A 17,457-nucleotide genomic window follows, 5' to 3' on the forward strand; every position below is an offset into this window, starting at 1 on the left:
TACAACAGCCAATTAACTGACCTGCACATCTATCTGATGTGGGAAGAAACCAGAACACCCGGAGGAAACCATGGGGTCAAAGGAAGAACGTGTAAATTCCACACAGATCGAACCTGGGTCATTGGAGCTGTGAGGTAGCAGTGCCATCTGCTGCCTACTACAGGTACCCATGTCACATTTGACTATGTGTTAGTGTCAACTGCAAGTAATTCCACTATAACATGATAGTTGTGTTCCTCAGAAGCCTCATGTTATAGAAAATCATGTTATAAAGATAAATGTGTCAATGACGAAAAGGGATGAATGAGTTTCAAGTTTGCAATGACAACGTTTTTTCCCCTGCAATATTTTCAAAAATAAAGGTATTTTAACATACTATAGCAATTTACAATGACTAATTAACCTATCAACACGCGCATCTTTAGGGACAAAATCCACTGGGAGAATGTGCAAATCTACACAGACAGAACCGGTGGTCAAGATTGAACCTAGGTTGCAGTAGCTGAGGCAGCAACTCTACCAACTGCACCTCTGATCCCATCACAGTATGTTGGCAATCCACGATCACTCATTTTACAGCCCTGATCAGTCCGATTTCTCCCCTATGAACCATTCCAAAGGAATGTCCATCTGCCAGTCAAGAGACTTACCAAGACATCCTGGTAGACATTAGTCCATTTGATCTTCTTGGCTTTCTTTCCTGCCATCACCATGGGGCGGCCCAGAACATCTAAATACTCCTGTAGCAGTGAGAAAATAAAAATAGATACATTCAACTGACATTTTCATTTACCAAATATACCAAAGCATTTAAATTTTTTTGAACTAGATTTCTTCAGATACGAATGAATCATTCACATCTGAAGAAATATTGTTCACAGGGTATTTAAGAAAACTAATAAAACAAAAGGTCCAGGAAATTCTCAGCAAGTCAAGCAGAACTGTGGAGAATAATGACCTTTCATCAGAAAAGTTAAAGAAACAACTTCTTTTGAAGTTGCAGAAGAAATGGTTCAGAGATACTAAAAGGGCTTGTATGAGATAATGTGGAGGTAAGGAGCTATTAAATGACAATGGTGTTGGTGCTGTCAGCTGGGGAAGGTGAAGGCTGATGTACAATAGAAGCTGCTTCTATTGAATGTCTCAACAATCTCATCTATTAAACAAACTAATCTACCTGTCCAGCTAACTTTAAGCATCAGTGGACATACAAATGATGGTTCCTCTATTCCTCCACACTCATCCATCAGTATCTTCGCATTTACTGCATTGCACTGCATTTGTTGTACTGCGCCATATGCAATCTCTCACACTTCACTTCAGCATTTTGTGTCCATCTTTGCTAAATCCCTTAACACATTCTCTTTGTTGTGCTTATCTTAAGGGCAACAACGTGGTGTTGTTGCTTCACAACTCGATTGATCCAGTTTCCATCATGACCTGAGTTTTCGCATTCTCTCAGTGACCTTTTCCCTTGGGTAGTTTCCTTCCACGCCACTAAGGCATGCAAGCTCAGGGGTTCATTGGCAACTGTAAATCACCCCTTGTGGAGATGGCGATTTGATGTGAAATTAATGGGCATGCATGAGAAAATGAATTATAAGTGGTGGAAGGGGATTGATGGGCTTAATCTGTGAGGAATCTGCGAGATAGTGGGGGGATTGGCACACACTATGTCACAAGGTATGAGAAATGACCGCATCAACAAAACGCTGGATAATGGAACATGAGAGAGCAATGTCCAATGTCTGAAGGGCACCAACCAGCAAGGTGAGCAGAAGGATAAGAAGACACCAGCTTTGGCAGAAGGAATCTATTCATCTGCCTACTGCCCCACAACAGTCTGCTCTCTATCCATACTTCTCCCCAGAATAGAAGATACTTACTTGAGTGTTGATCCGAATTGCTCCAATGGAAGGGATTTCAAAGTAATATCCTGGAAAGAGAAAGAAATGGATGTGACAGAAGCTGTGAAAGGAAAAATAAAAGAAGCCTAAAAAACCCTGTTGTACCTTAGTTGTCTAATGTGAAAGAGCCTTTGTTGTCTAATGTGAAAGAGCCTTAATGTGAAAAACTCTGTTGTACCTTAGTTGTCTAATGTGAAAGAGCCTTAGTTGTCTAATGTGAAAGAGCCTTAGTTGTCTAATGTGAAAGAGCCTTTGCAGGAAATCCAGTTCAGTGAGGCTGTCTTTGTCCTGACCTTCTGATGAGCGATGTATGCTTCTATGTTGCTTGGCTTCATTTGAAGCATCTGTATGTCACCGTTATGATACTGACCTGATTCCTGGATCAGGAATGCACTGGATGACATGTTTCCTCTTGCCACACTTGTGTGAGAAACATGGCTCAACCACAAGCTGCTCAAATAAACCGTCTTGTAGGCATTCTACAAATTCCTTCTCTTGGGATCCAATACCAACCTGATTTTCCCAGTCCACTTGCATATTGAAATCCCTCACGATCACTGTAACATTACCTTTCTTTTATGCCTTGATGGTGTACATCCTGGCTGATATTCAAAGGCCTATATATAAATCCCACAAGAATCTTTTTACCATTGCAGTTTTTTAAACTCTACTCACAAAGATTCTACATCTTCTGATCCAATGTCGTTTCTTGCTAAGGATTGGATTTTATTCCTTGCCAACCGAGCCCCCCCACCCCTTTGCCCACCTGTTTGTCTTTTCAATAAGATGTGTATCCTTGGATATTCTGCTCCCAGCTCTGATCCTCTTTCAGCCACAACTCTGTGATGCCAACAACACCGTACCTGTCAATTTCTAACTGCTCTAAAAGCTTACCTCCTTGTTTCGTATATTGCATGCATTTAGATATAACATCTTCAGTTCTGTATTCACCACCCCTCTTCTGAAATTGGTCCTCATGTTGCCTGATGTTATACTCTTACCCCATTTCTAAACTTTCTGTCCTATTTCATATTCTGGAAACTTTAATAACCTTGCCTGTGTTCTTCTTCCCTTTAACTTTATCCATATTATTCCAATCTGTTGAACCTCCTTGCCTGCCATCACTTCCTACAAGGCAAAACCAATTAGGAGACAGCTCAAGCGACAATGAAGCATCCCTCCCAGACCACCTCAATGCTTTCTACACACACTTTGAAAGGGAGAACACTGATGTGCCTTCCAGGGCCCCCATAATTTGTGACAATTGTATATTTTCTGACTGCTGGGACTGTGTTCTTTGAAAACACCCATTCACTGATAGTCATTCGGAAGCTCAAGGGAATGTTTGCCAGATGTGGCATCTCTGGGGTGTGATCACAGATAATAGCTGACAAAACACAGTAGACAAGATGTGCATTCTCCTTAGGGAGAATGATGGATACTGTGACAATCATGCACTCATGCTACCATGCAGCTGTGCTATAATGCAATCATGCTGCACTACCATGCAGCCCTGCGACCATACAACCACAAACCTTTATTTGCGCAGGCCATCCACTGCAGAGGTGTGACATCATAGTTGTGCTGTCCAACTGAGAAGGTAAAGACCCGTACCTGTAAACAAAGAGGGAGAGCATGTCTTGAAAACGGCTGCTGTGGAGCGAACAAGAAGGGCTTCATATTATATGCTGATATTATATAGTATGGAATGATCTACTGTGATGGGGAGAACATGACATTGAGATGCTGTACCACAGTTTTGAATGGCATATAGGCCGTGACATTTCTGGACACGAGATTTCTGGACAATGGAAGTGAATGGAAAAGAGGTTGGATTATTGGATTATTGAAGTACAAACAGGCCAAGCCTGGGTTACAAATACCTGACATATACGCCCCTACATTTAATGAGCTCCCATCATATTATTAAATTTAAAAGCCTGATGTACGTACCTACAAACAGCAGAACCAGGCTTCCCTCTGATGTCATTAATTACAATACTGCAGAGGTGTGGTTACCATATTGAGTGCTTTTTGTCCATTTTCCTACTTTTGAATAAAAGCGACTAATGGACATCTATAAAAATGGAACTTGTCTGTTATCCATGGATAGTCTGCAAATATTTGGAGCTGTCTGTAGATATCCAGTCCACTGAGCCTCTTCTGCCATTCATCAAGGTCACAGCTGATATTCTGCCTCAATGTTATTCTCCTGCACAGTATTCACACTTACAAAAGCACCTTACATCCATTATGCATACGGCAAAAAAGGGCCAACAGACCATTGCTTTTCTAATTGCCTGCTGAATATGATTGTGGCTGATAAGTTATCTACATCTATGCACATTAAGGTCTCTGAGCATCAACATTCCCTGTTAATATTTTTTTAAATTCTCCATTAATTTTAAGCACTGAAGTAGATGCTCTCAGATTTTCCACATTATATTCAATCTACATTGCTCTTGCCCACTAGTTCAACATGTCCCCTTGAAATCTCTTTTACAGTCTCCTACCGATTGACAATCTTACTAAAGACATTCTAGAATAGACCAAGCAGACCCGTTGAGTCCAAATCTCTCCTGTGGGCCTCTCCTGGGGCAACCCTCTCCAACTGACGAAGCCTGTTGCCAGGCAGGCAGTATCTCCCGGGGACGTAGGCGGGCAAGGGGAGACAGGGAGGGGGAGAGGGAGCTGCTCACCTTGGCCCCGTGCTGCCAGCATTGCAGCCAGAGCGAGCCGTGGACCCAAAGCCTCTCCTTAATCAGTGCAGCACCCTCCCTTCCCCCACATCCCTCTTCCCTCCCCTACCCCCACCCCCATTCCCCCCCTCCCCTACTAGGAAACAACTGCAGATGCTGGTTTACAACGAAGATACATTTTAAATGCTGGAGTAACTCAGCAGGACAGGCACCGTCTCTGGAGAGAAAGAATGGGTGACATTTCTACCTCCCTTCCTCCCCTCATGTCCCTTCTCCATCCCCTTCCCAACCAAATCCCCCAAACCAATTTAGTGACCTTTGCTGGTTTGTCTTTCACAATGCTGTATACATTGTTTCTTTAGGTAAGGTTTACTAAATCTGTAGCTGATATTCCCAGAGTCCTGTTATAGAATCATACAGCAGAGAAACAGGCCCTTTGGTCCAAATGTCCTTGCTAACCAACATGCCCATCCAAGCTAGTCTAATTTACCCACATTTCATCCATATCCCTTTAACCCTTTCCTATCCATGTACGTCAATAAGACCTGTTATTATGCTTGCCTGTCTGTATTGTATTCAAACTCTGTTGCAATGAAAGCCAACATATTGTTTGCTAATTGCTTGTTGTACCTAGGTCAAAAGCAGGCCAACCAATAAACCAGAATGTTTATAATCAAAGAGCATCAGTTCATCAGGGAAAATTGGGGTGAACCAGATAAATTTAAGTTTAATTAGACTACCAATAGATTCTACCAATTCATTTAGAGACCTCAAGTTCATTTATTAAATTGAGTTGAGAGCCGAGCTGAAAGAAAAACTGGATTAATTAAACATCAGTCTGGAATTTTCTTGAACTCACTTACTCACACACCTCCCTGACATTTAAGCAGGTTTGTATTTTACCAACATTTCTGATACTTGCTACCTTTGCTACTGAGGTCATTGGTTCAGGCCGTACGTACTCCAGAGATCGAAGCTTTAGTCATGGCATAAACTTGAAGCTCTGTTCGCTTTGTCAATGTGTAGCAGATTCCACAGCACCTTCAGGCTGTGGGCTGAAGGAAGCAAATCCTGAGCCAGCCAGCAGAGGGAAATCATGGCTCACTGTGCCGACAGCCTTGTGGTCCCTGCTTTGTTTAAACACACAGCCCACAGCATATCTGGGAAGAAAAGCTGATGGAAAGTAGGATGTAGGATGTTTGCAATCAAAGAGCACCGAATGAAGATTTAAATTAAAGATTTTGTTTCAAAATGTTGCAACTCCTCTGCCACACAGTTTTTGAGAAGTGTTTTGCTTTTGGAATTGACAGTAACGTGCTTAGTCCTAACGCAAGATTTACCAGGGTGTGAAAGCTAAACCTATGTTTGTGCTGAACTGAATGAGCTTGTTCCAGTTACCGAGACACTTCACTAGGAATACTATCAAAGGTAAATTGAAACCAAGTTAGGTGAGGAGATATTAAGGCAGCAAGGCAGATCTTAAAGAGCATCTTACAAGAGAAGGAAGGGTGTGGCATAGAGATAGAGAGGTTTCGGATCTGAATTGCAAAACCTGTCAGCTGGAGGCATGGAAAGAGTGATTAACATCTGCAATATTCAAGAACCAAGAAGTGGAAGAACCAGAGTATTTTAAAGGAGATTCCACAAGGCAAGACGCATGAGGAGATTTGAAAAAAAAAATTACAGATTGAAGATGAGCCAAACTGACATCAATATGATGGTGAGGGCAAGGAGAGGGAGTTGAAAGGAGAGGGCGTTCTGATGATCTGGCGTGGGTTGGGTGCAGCGGTCAGAGGTTGGATGAGCTAATTTTAGGCAAGGTAGGGCAGTGAGGAATGGGTTCAACTAGTTAGATAAGATGGGCATGATTAGGGCTTTAACATTAGATGAAAGGAGCTAGGGAGTAGAGTTGTAGAGGCGGCAGCGGTAAAGTGGTTGGGGTTGGTAGCCCAAACTCACCTTGGGCTCAAGTAGGAGGACAAGTTGACTACAAAGAGTCCAGTTCTACCTTCACTCCAATCTCTGAGAACGGAGATGAGGAAGAACTTTTTCAGTCAGAGAGTGGTGAAGGTGTGGAATTCTCTGCCTCAGAAGGCAGTGGAGGCCAGTTCGTTGGATGCTTTCAAGAGAGAGCTGGATAGAGCTCTTAAGGATAGCGGAGTGAGGGGGTATGGGGAGAAGGCAGGAACGGGGTACTGATTGAGAGTGATCAGCCATGATCGCATTGAATGGCGGTGCTGGCTCGAAGGGCTGAATGGCCTACTCCTGCACGTATTGTCTATTGTCTATTGTCTATTGATATAGGAGACAAAATCAGGCATTTGAAATAGGGTAGGTATTAGCAAAATAGTGTGGAACAGCTGAATGTCACCAATGCATAAGGAAACAGATGAATGGGCTGAATCTTGGTCAGAAATTTGAACAAGAAGCTTGAAGAACACCAAAGGTAACAGTGCGTGAAGGGTTAGAGAAGCCGCTGTAGTAATTCTTTAGCTTTCCTGAAATCAAGCAGCGCAGTCCCTTCCAGCTGAAGGATGGGGGAGTGAGAGACCGTTTATCTATTTATATGTTCTTTGCATTTCTCTTTAAACTTTCTCTCTGGGTCTATCATACTCTGTCCAACCTCTCTTCTGCTCAGTCTGGTCAAATTATTACCTACAAAGGGTTACTGCCAGCCCACATCCATGCTAACCATCAAGTACCCATCTACACTATTCCTACTTACTACTACTTAGTCTGTAGTCAACCCTGCTTGGACAATTACTTGGACAATTCAAGTGCTCATCTAAGCTCTTAAATGTTGGGAGAGTAGCTGCCTCTACCACCCACTCTGCAAGTGTGTTACAGATTGCAACCACCTACTACATAAATGAATTCTTCCTTAGACCCCTTTAAACCTTTTACTCCTCACCATAAACCAGATTTAACCCCTTTAAATCTGGTGACACTTCAGCATACAGTGCTGCCAGATCAAACCTGAACAAAGGTATTAAAAGGGCCAAAGACACCCACAGGCAACGGGTGGAAGACCACTTCAACACCACCGACACCAGAAGCATGTGGCAGGGTGTCAGGGACATCACTGGCTACAAGAGCAGCCCTGCCTGCCCCCACAGCGATATGGCACTGACCAACGAGCTTAACACCTTCTTTGCCCGCTTTGAAACTGGCAAAACCACCTTGAGTGAAAGAACCCCAGCCGAGGCGGTGGGACAGGTCTTGCAACTGAACACACAGGAGGTACAACGCGCTCTGCAAAGGGTCAACCCACGCAAGGCTGCAGGACCAGATGGAGTTCAAGGAAGGGTACTGAAGGACTGTGCTGAACAGCTGGCTGAGGTATTCACCAGGATCTTTAACCTGTCATTATCTCTAGCTACGGTCCCCAAGTGCCTGAAGTCGGCTATCATAGTTCCGGTGCCGAAAAAAGCAAAGATCTCCAACCTGAACGACTACCGCCCGGTTGCCCTAACGCCGATAGTCATGAAGTGCTTTGAGAGGCTGGTCCTCTCACACATCAAATCCAGCATCCCTGACTCACTGGACCCACATCAATTTGCATACAGGGCAAATAGATCCACAGAGGACGCCATCTCTCTGGCTCTTCACACTGTCCTGACTCACCTAGAGAGACAGGGCACGTACGTGAGGATGCTATTCATAGACTATAGCTCCGCCTTCAACACGGTCATCCCCACCAAGCTCATCACCAAACTCCACCAGCTAGGCCTCAGCTCGTCATTATGTGACTGGATCCTGGACTTCCTGCTGGAACGACCGCAGGCAGTGAGAATGGGCCCGCACCTGTCCTCCACTATCACTCTGAGTACCGGCACACCACAGGGCTGTGTTCTGAGCCCCATGCTCTACTCCCTCTTCACTCACGACTGTGTTCCTGCATTCGACACCAACACCATTGTCAAGTTTGCAGACGACACAACGGTGATCGGGCTTATCACCAACGGGGATGAAACAAACTATAGAGCGGAGGTGCAGAACCTGGCGGACTGGTGCTCGGATAACAACCTGTCCCTAAATACCACCAAGACCAAGGAGCTGATCATCAACTTCCGTAGGTCACATAACGGGGAATATGCCCCGATCTCTATCAACGGGGACAGTGTGGAGAGAGTGTCCAGCTTCAAGTTTCTGGGCACTCACATTTCGGAGGACCTAACATGGTCCAATAACACTGCTGCGCTGGTCAAGAAGGCACAACAAAGACTGTTCTACTTAAGAACACTGAAAAAGTCTGGTCTACCCCAACAGCTGCTGACGACCTTCTACCGCTGCACCATAGAGAGCATCCTAACGCATGGCATCCCTGTGTGGTACCTCAGCTGCACGGAGGCAGAAAGGAAAGCTCTACAGCGGGTAGTCCATAGAGCTCAGAGGGCCATCGGAACACAGCTACCAAACTTGGAGGGCATCTACAACACACGATGCCTCAGAAAAGCCACCAGCATCCACAAAGACTCTTCACACCCCTGCAACAGTCTGTTCGAACTCCTTCCATCGGGCAGACGATACAAGGCCTTCTATGCCCGCACCTCCAGACTCAGGAACAGCTTCATCCCCAGGGCCATAGCTGCTATGAACCGGTCCTGCTGAGCCGGATGGCCACAATGCATAGATCAACTTGCACTTTACCCTGTCTAAAAACTGTTACAATTGTTTCGTTTCGTTGGGTTGCTGTTAATTACTTAAATTATTGCATCGTATGGGAGGCGCATTCCCAATCTCGTTGTACCCCTGGGTACAATGACAATAAAGATATATATTGTATTGCTCTTTACTCATTTTTATGATATACCCCTATTTATGCATCACATTGCACTTGTCAGGATTGAATTCCAACACCCTTTGCTCTACCCAATTTGCCAGCCAGTTTGACCCATAAAGTCTACACTAACAGGGCACTCCCATCAATCCCGTTCTTTCACTTTTTTCCCGGCAGCCCATTCTCTTTCACATCCTTTATCTACTCCACCCAACTGCACTCAGGCTAACTTACAACCAGCCATTAAGCTAACACCGAACGTCATTGGGATGTGGAAGGATGACCACGTGGGTATAGGAAGAATGTGTAAGCTCCGCATATATAGCATTTGAGGTCAGGATCAAGCCTGGGTTGCTGGAGCTGTGAGCGAGGGCGGGGGATCGAAGCTGGAGAATGTAGAACCTATTCCTCCTGTGCTATGATCATCTTCGATCTGAAAAATATTCATTCAAATGAGTGAAAGGATTACTTCTCCTTTGCTTACCATTGCTTTGTTTCACACCAGACCACTAGAAGAGGCTATCGGTTCACTGGCTCTTATTGTGCAGTGATAATGATTAACAGGCAACCTGTCACAGTGTGTACAATACCTGCTGCTATGATTAAACTGCCTAATTAGGCATCAGGTCATAATGGCGAGCACATGTTACATGCAAATCTCACTCTGAAAATTGAAGCCAAATATTATAATTGAACTGGAAATGAACTCTTGTTCTCCAGGGAATGACACAGATGTATGGTCATTGAGTGGGGAATGTTTGTGAGTTTGAGCAGGCAGCCCAGCCACATACATACTGCCGCACTGTATCATTTGAATATTATTAGCACAGACTCAATGTCAATTTACAAATAATTTTCTGGCCAATCTCAAAGGCATATGCATAATGCTTTGCCCAAATGTACCAGGGTTGCAGGTCTAAATGTAGGAACTGAAGCATAGATCAGTGATGCAAAACACAGAAATCATAAGTGCCAGGATCTAACTATGAGAAATAATAGATGCTCCTAGAAAGATTAGATAGAGAAACCAATATTGGTTTAATGAAGGAAACCTTGCAGTCATTCTGTGCACATTGTGAAGATGACCAGGTAATCTTCTTTACTGATGTTGGTGCGAAGATTATATGTTACTCAGAGCACTGGGAGGGCTCTGTTTTACTTAAAATACTGTCGCCGGTTAACCTCCGAGGGTAGAATGAAGGTTAATGACTCCTTCATCACTGACAGAGTAGCATATTCTGAGGGACCAGGGAGTATGCAGCCAACAGAGACTTTAGTTGTTAGAATCTGGGATAGACAACAGAACGCTGGAGGAACACTGTGAAGGAACAAAGTGTAAATTGATGTTTTGGGCCGAGATCCTGCATCAGCGTAGATCAGTCCTCAGTCTTCTGGAAGATAACCATAACTTCTTGACTTTGAGGCACGACCGCCCCGACGTGCAACGGCAGCGTGTTCGCCCGCCCCGGGGCTTGGGTCGGCCTGATGTGGACCTTTCACCGTCCGGCGCGGCCTGCAACCACAACAGCCTGACAGCGGGAGAAGACGGCAGGGGAAGGGAAAAGACATTCTGGCCTTCCATCACAGTGAGGAGGGGACTGGAGGAGACTCACTGTGATGGATGTTTCTTTTTTTTTGTGTGTTGGTTGGGGTTTTGTTTAATTTGCTTATTTTATTGCTTTTATTGTTGGACTGTGGGTGACTAAATTTCGTCAAAAAAAATTGTTTTTTGGATGACAAATAAAGATATCTTGAATAGCGCAGCGGTAGAGTTGCTGCTTTACAGCGAATGCAGCGCCAGAGACACAGGTTCGATCCTGACTACGGGTGCTGCACTGTAAGGAGTTTGTACGTTCTCCCCGTGACCTGCGTGGGTTTTCTCCGAGATCTTCGGTTTCCTCCCACACTCCAAAGACGTACAGGTATGTAGGTTAATTGGCTGGGTAAATGTAAAAATTGTCCCTAGTGGGTGTAGGATAGTGTTAATGTACGGGGATCACTGGGCGGCACGGACTTGGAGGGCCGAAAAGGCCCGTTTCCGGCTGTAGATATATGATATGATATGATAAGAGGCCTTCACTGAACCACAGGTCTTGGGAAACTGTGAGCAGCATTGGCTAACCATTCTGATTCCTCAATCTGTGCTTTACCTCCAGGTTTTGTAGTCTTTGAACTTCTAGAAGTTCCTATTCATCCACATCCTTCCACCATCTTTCCACTCAGGAATAAAACCATGCGTTTTAATGGATCAAAAGAAGACAGCGTCGGTGCTCATCTCTGAACCACAGGTACACAATACCTGCTCTGCAGACTACATGCTGACCCAATTTGCTTTGCAACCATACCAACTAGATAGCCAGAGAGTGGAGTGGCCAAAGAAACAAAACAATGTAAATTATGGTTGAATATAGTGTTGGAAGAGATCGAAAATGTGTGTTTCTTTGCTAATGAGAGTCTAATTTAACTTTGCCAAGCCTCAATTGTTTTAAAATAAATGATGCAATATAGTTTTGATCTCGATCTGGTGCACTAGTCAGTCTCCAGGACTGATAACGCTCAAAAATTAACTCAAGCAAATTATGATGTCAAATACATAAAATGGTGCATTTTAAATAAGGAAGCATTTCAGGTTGTTTGTCTGCATTCTGAACAGGGACTAGATTGTTAATAAATTTTAGCAACTGTGCCTTCAAAAATACAGCTAAAAATAACATTGTCTGTTTCCGTGTGGATAAATTGAATCATGTTTCACTTGAGCGGTTCTAGAACGTGAGCTGATTGTCAATCTGTCCTTTACCTGAAGAAGTTGTGCCACCACTGTACTAAACAGAGCAAATACATCAAGCAGCTAATGACATGGAGTAACCAACACAGTGGAATAAATTATACTGAGGGAAATTGAAATGAAGGGACAATTGGAGAGCAGCACGTGCAGATAAACCAATTACAGGAGGTAAGTAATCCAAAGGAACCAATTACAGGATTAATGACACTCAAAACTGATTACTGTGTCTGACGGCAGAAGAACAACACATGGGGAGTGAAACAAAATGCTGTGGGATGATCTTCCAATGACTTTGTACAGGTCAGCACAGGCAAGGAAGGCTTGAAATGCCACCCTGGTTTACAAAGGGAAGCTCTTGAGAATTTTTCAAGGTAAAGTAAGAGAACATGTAATTGGATTCATCCATGATGACATATTGAAGTCACATTTTTCAAAGACATTAAAATGACTGGGACCTTAAGAAAACTAATGTACAGAGAGACCTTGCAGTGTAAGCCTGGAGCTCGCTGAAAATGGAAACATGGATGGATAGTGGAGAAGACATTTGCAATGCTTGCCTTTGTAGGCCGAGACATTGAGTATAACAGTTGGAAGGACATGTTGCAGCTGTACAAAACATTGGGTAGACTACATTTGCAATGTTGTGTACAATTCTGGTCTCCACAGTACAGGAAAGATGTGGTACCAATCAAGTGATTCACCAGGATGTTCCATGGAATAGAGAGCAGTTGTGACAAGAAGAGATTGGATAGGATGGGTTTATTCTCAATAGAGTATTGAGATGGGTGACCTTGTAGAGGTTTATACAATTATGAAGGTTATAGGTTAGATTATCAAAATATTTTTCCCCCAGAGCTGGGGAGTCTAGAACTAGAGGAATCAGCATTAAGGTACAATTACAATGTATGAAAGGCAGTCAACAGTAGTCAAGTAGGCAGTAGGCAAGGTGTTTAAGATATTAATGGACAATGGGATAAAAAAAAACTGGAACTTCATTGGGATAGGACTGAGCAAATAATTCAGGGTATGTGGAGCAAATGGATATTAAAGGGTGTGAGGGGACTTGTCAAAACAATAAGATTTTAGAGTTCACGATTAAGGATGAGGTTTCTGAGTATGAGGGAAGTGCCTGTGAGAAATGTGCGAGTCTTTGGATGCGAGTCGTCGGCGAGGAGGCTGAGGGAGGAGGCCACACCAAACGTTGGAGAGGGTGAGACAAAGAAGGAAATGTCAGGCAAGCTGATTCAGTGTGATGTCTGCACGATGTGGGAGGTCAGGGACACTGCTGGTGCCTCTGGCTGCTACAAATGCGAGAAGTGTATCCAGGTTCAGCTCCTGAAGGACTGTGTTAGGGAACTGGAGAGGCAACTGGATGACCTCAGGTTCATCCGAGAAACTGAGTCGTTCCTGGACAAATCCTACAGTGAGATTGTTACACCGAAGGTACTGGAAGAGAGAAGGTGGGTGATGGTGAGAAATGGAAGGAAACTTGGAGTGCAAGGGACCCCAGGTGTTGTGCCTCTTGAGAACAGGTTCACTCACTTGGAAGCTGTCGGGACAGAAGACATTGCCACACTGAGCGGCAGACAGGTTTGCAAAGCAAAACGTGCTGTTGAGCCAAATCCAAAGAGGCCAACGTCAGGCAGAGCCGTGGTAGTAGGGGACTCCATTGTGAGAGGTACAGACAGGGGCTTTTGCGGCAACAGGCGGGATTCCAGGATGGTGTGCTGCCTCCCAGGTGCCAGGATCCAGGATTTCACGGACAGAGTGCAGAAAAACCCCAAGGGCAAAAGTGAACAGCCGGAAGTGGTAGTGCATGTCGGCACAAACGATGTCGGAAAGAAGGGGATAGATATTCTGCAGCATGACTTTAAAGTGCTTGGAAAAATGCTGAAAAGCAGGACCTCCAGGGTGGTTATCTCCGGTTTGCTTCCAGTTCCTCGTGCTGGTGAGGGCAGGAACAGGGAGATAGGGGATCTGAATGTGTGGCTGAGGAGCTGGTGCAGGGGGCAGGGATTTAGATTCTTAGACCACTGGGATCTGTTTTGGGGTAAGGGGGAATTGTACAAAAGGGATAGATTGCACCTTAACAGGTGGGGGACCAGCATTCTGGCAGGCACTTTAGCCACTGCTACACGAGTGGTTTTAAACTAAATGGGAGAGGGGTGTCAAATGGGATAGTCAGGGATGGAGTTAAAGGGAAAGAGAGTAAAGGGATAGTTAATGACTCCAGAATTAATGGGAAAGAAAGCTCACAAACGGATAGGAGAGAGTGGCCAAGTGTAATAGGGATTGATGTGAAAGGTGAGATGAGTAAGGAATTAAAAGTGTTGTATATGAATGCGCAAAGTTTAAGAAGTAAAGTAGATAAGTTTGAGGCTCAGTTAGAGATTGGTAGATATGACATTGTGGGGATTACAGAGACGTGGCTGCAGGAGGATCGGGCCTGGGAACTTAATATTCAGGGTGATACATCCTATAGAAAGGACAGGCAGGTGGGCAGAGGAGTGGGGTAGCTATGTTGGTGAGGGACGAAATTCAGTCCCTTGCGAGGGGACCCCCAAATAGTAGCCCTGATGTAGGGTGTAAGTTGCAGCAGGAGTTAAAACTGGCATGTAACCAAGGTATTGCCACTATGGTGATGGGGGATTTCAATATGCAGGTAGACTGGGAAAATTATGTTGGTTCTGGACCCCAAGAAAGAGAGTTTGTAGAGTGCCTCTGGGATGGATTCTTAGAGCAGCTTGTACTGGAGCCTACCAGAGAAAAGGTAATTCTGGATTTAGTGTTGTCCAATGAACCAAATTTGATAAGAGAACTCAAAGTAAAGGAGCCGCTTGGAGGTAGTGACCATAATATGATTAGTTTTAATCTGCAATTTGAGAGGGAGAAGGTTAAATCGGAAGTGTCAGTGTTGCAGTTGAACAAAGGGGACTATGAAGGCATGAGAGAGGAGCTGGCCAAGGTAGACTGGCAAGGGAGACCTAGCAGGAAAGACGGTGGAACAGCAATGGCAGGACTTTCTGGGCATAATCCGGAATATGCAGGATCATTTCATTCCAAAGCGGAAGAAAGATTCTAAGGGGAGTAGGAGGCAACCGTGGCTGACAAGGGAAGTTAGGAATGGAATAAAACTAAAAGAAAAGATGTATAACATAGCAAAGAGTAGCAGGAAGCCAGAGGATTGGGAAACTTTCAAAGGCCAACAGAAGGGCTGAAAAGATGAAGTACGAGGGGAAGCTTGCCAAGAATGTAAAGAAGGACAGCTTGCAGTAACAAAGAAGCGAAAGCATCTTTACATATGTTAAGAGAAAAAGATTAGCAAAGACAAATGTGGGTCCCTTGAAGGCAGACACGGGTGAAATTATTATGGGTAATAAGTAAATGGCAGCAGAGTTGAACAGGCACTTCGGATCTGTCTTCACTAAGGAAGACAATCTCCCAGATGTACTACTGGACAGAGGATCTAGGGGGATAGAGGAACTGAAAGAAATTTGCATTAGGCGAGAAATAGTATTGGGTAGACTGATGGGACTGAAGGTTGATAAATCCCCAGGGCCAGATGGTCTGCATCCCAGGGTACTCAGGGAGGTGGCTCTAGAAATAGTGGATGCATTAGTGATCATTTTCCAATGTTCAATAGATTCAGGATCAGTTCCTGTGGATTAGAGGATAGCTAATGTTATCCCACTTTTCAAGAAAGGAGCGAGAGAGAAAACAGGGACTTACAGACCAGTTAGCCTGACATCGGTGGTGGGGAAGATGCTGGAGTCAATTATTAAAGAGGTAATAACTGTGCATTTGGATAGCAGTAAAAGGATAAGTCCAAGTCAGCATGGATTTATGAAAGGGAAATCATGCTTGACTAATCTTCTGGAATTTTTTGAGGGTGTGACAAGTAAAACGGATGAAGGGGAGCCAGTGGATGTAGTGTATCTAAACTTTCAGAAAGCCTTTGATAAGGTCCCACACGGGAGATTGATGAGCAAAATTAGAGCACATGGTATTGGGGGTAGGGTGTTGACATGGAAAGAGAATTGGTTGGCAGACAGGAAGCAAAGAGTAGGAGTAAACGGGTCCTTTTCAGAATGGCAGGCAGTGGTGAGTGGAGTGCCGCAAGGATCAGTGTTGGGGCCGCAACTATTTACCATATATATTAATGATTTGGATGAAGGAATTAGAAGTAACATTAGCAAATTTGCAGATGACACAAAGCTGGGTGGCAGTGTGAACTGCGAAGAGGATGTTAGGAGATTGCAGGGTGACCTGGACAGGTTGAGTGAGTGGGCAGATGCATGGCAGATGCAGTATAATGTAGATAAATGTGAGGTTATCCACTTTGGCGGCAAAAACAAGGAGGCAAATTATTATCTCAATGGTGTAAGGTTAGGTAAGGGGGAAGTGCAGCGAGACCTAGGTGTCCTTTTACACCATTCACTGAAAGTTGGCATGCAGATACAGCAGGCAGTGAAGAAAGTTAATGGCATGTTGGCCTTCATTACGGGAGGATTTAAGTATAGGTTCTTCTGCAGTTGTAAAGGGCCCTGGTGAGACCACATCTGGAGTATTGTTTACAGTTTTGATCTCCTAATTTGAGGAAGGACATCCTTGTAATTGAGGCAGTGCAGCGTAGGTTCACGAGATTGATCCCTGGGATGGCCGGACTGTCACATGAGGAAAGGTTGAAAAGACGAGGCTTGTATTCACTGAAGTTTAGATGGATGAGAGGGGATCTTATAGAGACGTATAAAATTATAAAGGACTGGACAAGGTAGATGCAGGAAATTTTTTCCCAATGTTGGGGGAGTCCAGAACCAGGAGCCACAGTCTTAGAATAAAGGGGAGGCCATTTAAAACTGAGGTGAGAAGGAACTTTTTCACCCAGAGAGTTGTGAATTTGTGGAGTTCCCTGTCACAGGGGGCAGTGGAGGTCAAATCATAGGATGAATTTAAGAGAGAGTTAGATAGAGCTCTGGGGGCTAGTGGAATCAAGGGATATGGGGAGAAGTTGGGCACAGGTTACTGATTGTGGATGATCAGCCATGATCACAATGAATGGCGGTGCTGGCTCGAAGGACCGAATGGCCTCCTCCTGCACCTATTTTCTATGTTTCTATGTTTACTTAGAAGAACATTATAAAATAGACCAAAGTCAACAGAATTGTTGGAATTCTTTGAGGAAGTAAACAGAGGGATAGACAAAGGAGAGTTGGTGGAAGTTGTTTTCTTGGATTTTCAGAAGACCTGTGATATAGTGCTGCATGTGAGGCTCCTAAACAAGATGAC

The 17,457-nt window shown here is 44.3% G+C and overlaps 1 protein-coding gene across 3 annotated transcripts in view; it reads right to left on the reverse strand.

Annotated features, from left to right (window-relative positions):
- Window positions 1–17,457, reverse strand: part of cacna2d2a (calcium channel, voltage-dependent, alpha 2/delta subunit 2a) — a 353,483-nt gene that overhangs the window by 59,957 nt on the left and 276,069 nt on the right. For all 3 annotated transcript variants that reach the window (XM_078414334.1, XM_078414335.1, XM_078414333.1), the window contains 3 exons: window positions 3,443–3,521; window positions 1,887–1,936; window positions 651–740 (listed from right to left, as the gene is read on the reverse strand). In XM_078414334.1, coding sequence (XP_078270460.1) covers window positions 651–740; window positions 1,887–1,936; window positions 3,443–3,521 — 219 coding nt within the window. The remainder of the gene's footprint in view (window positions 1–650; window positions 741–1,886; window positions 1,937–3,442; window positions 3,522–17,457) is intronic.

The sequence above is a fragment of the Rhinoraja longicauda genome, chromosome 17, assembly GCF_053455715.1.
Source record: "Rhinoraja longicauda isolate Sanriku21f chromosome 17, sRhiLon1.1, whole genome shotgun sequence".
In the NCBI taxonomy this organism is placed as follows: domain Eukaryota; kingdom Metazoa; phylum Chordata; class Chondrichthyes; order Rajiformes; family Arhynchobatidae; genus Rhinoraja; species Rhinoraja longicauda.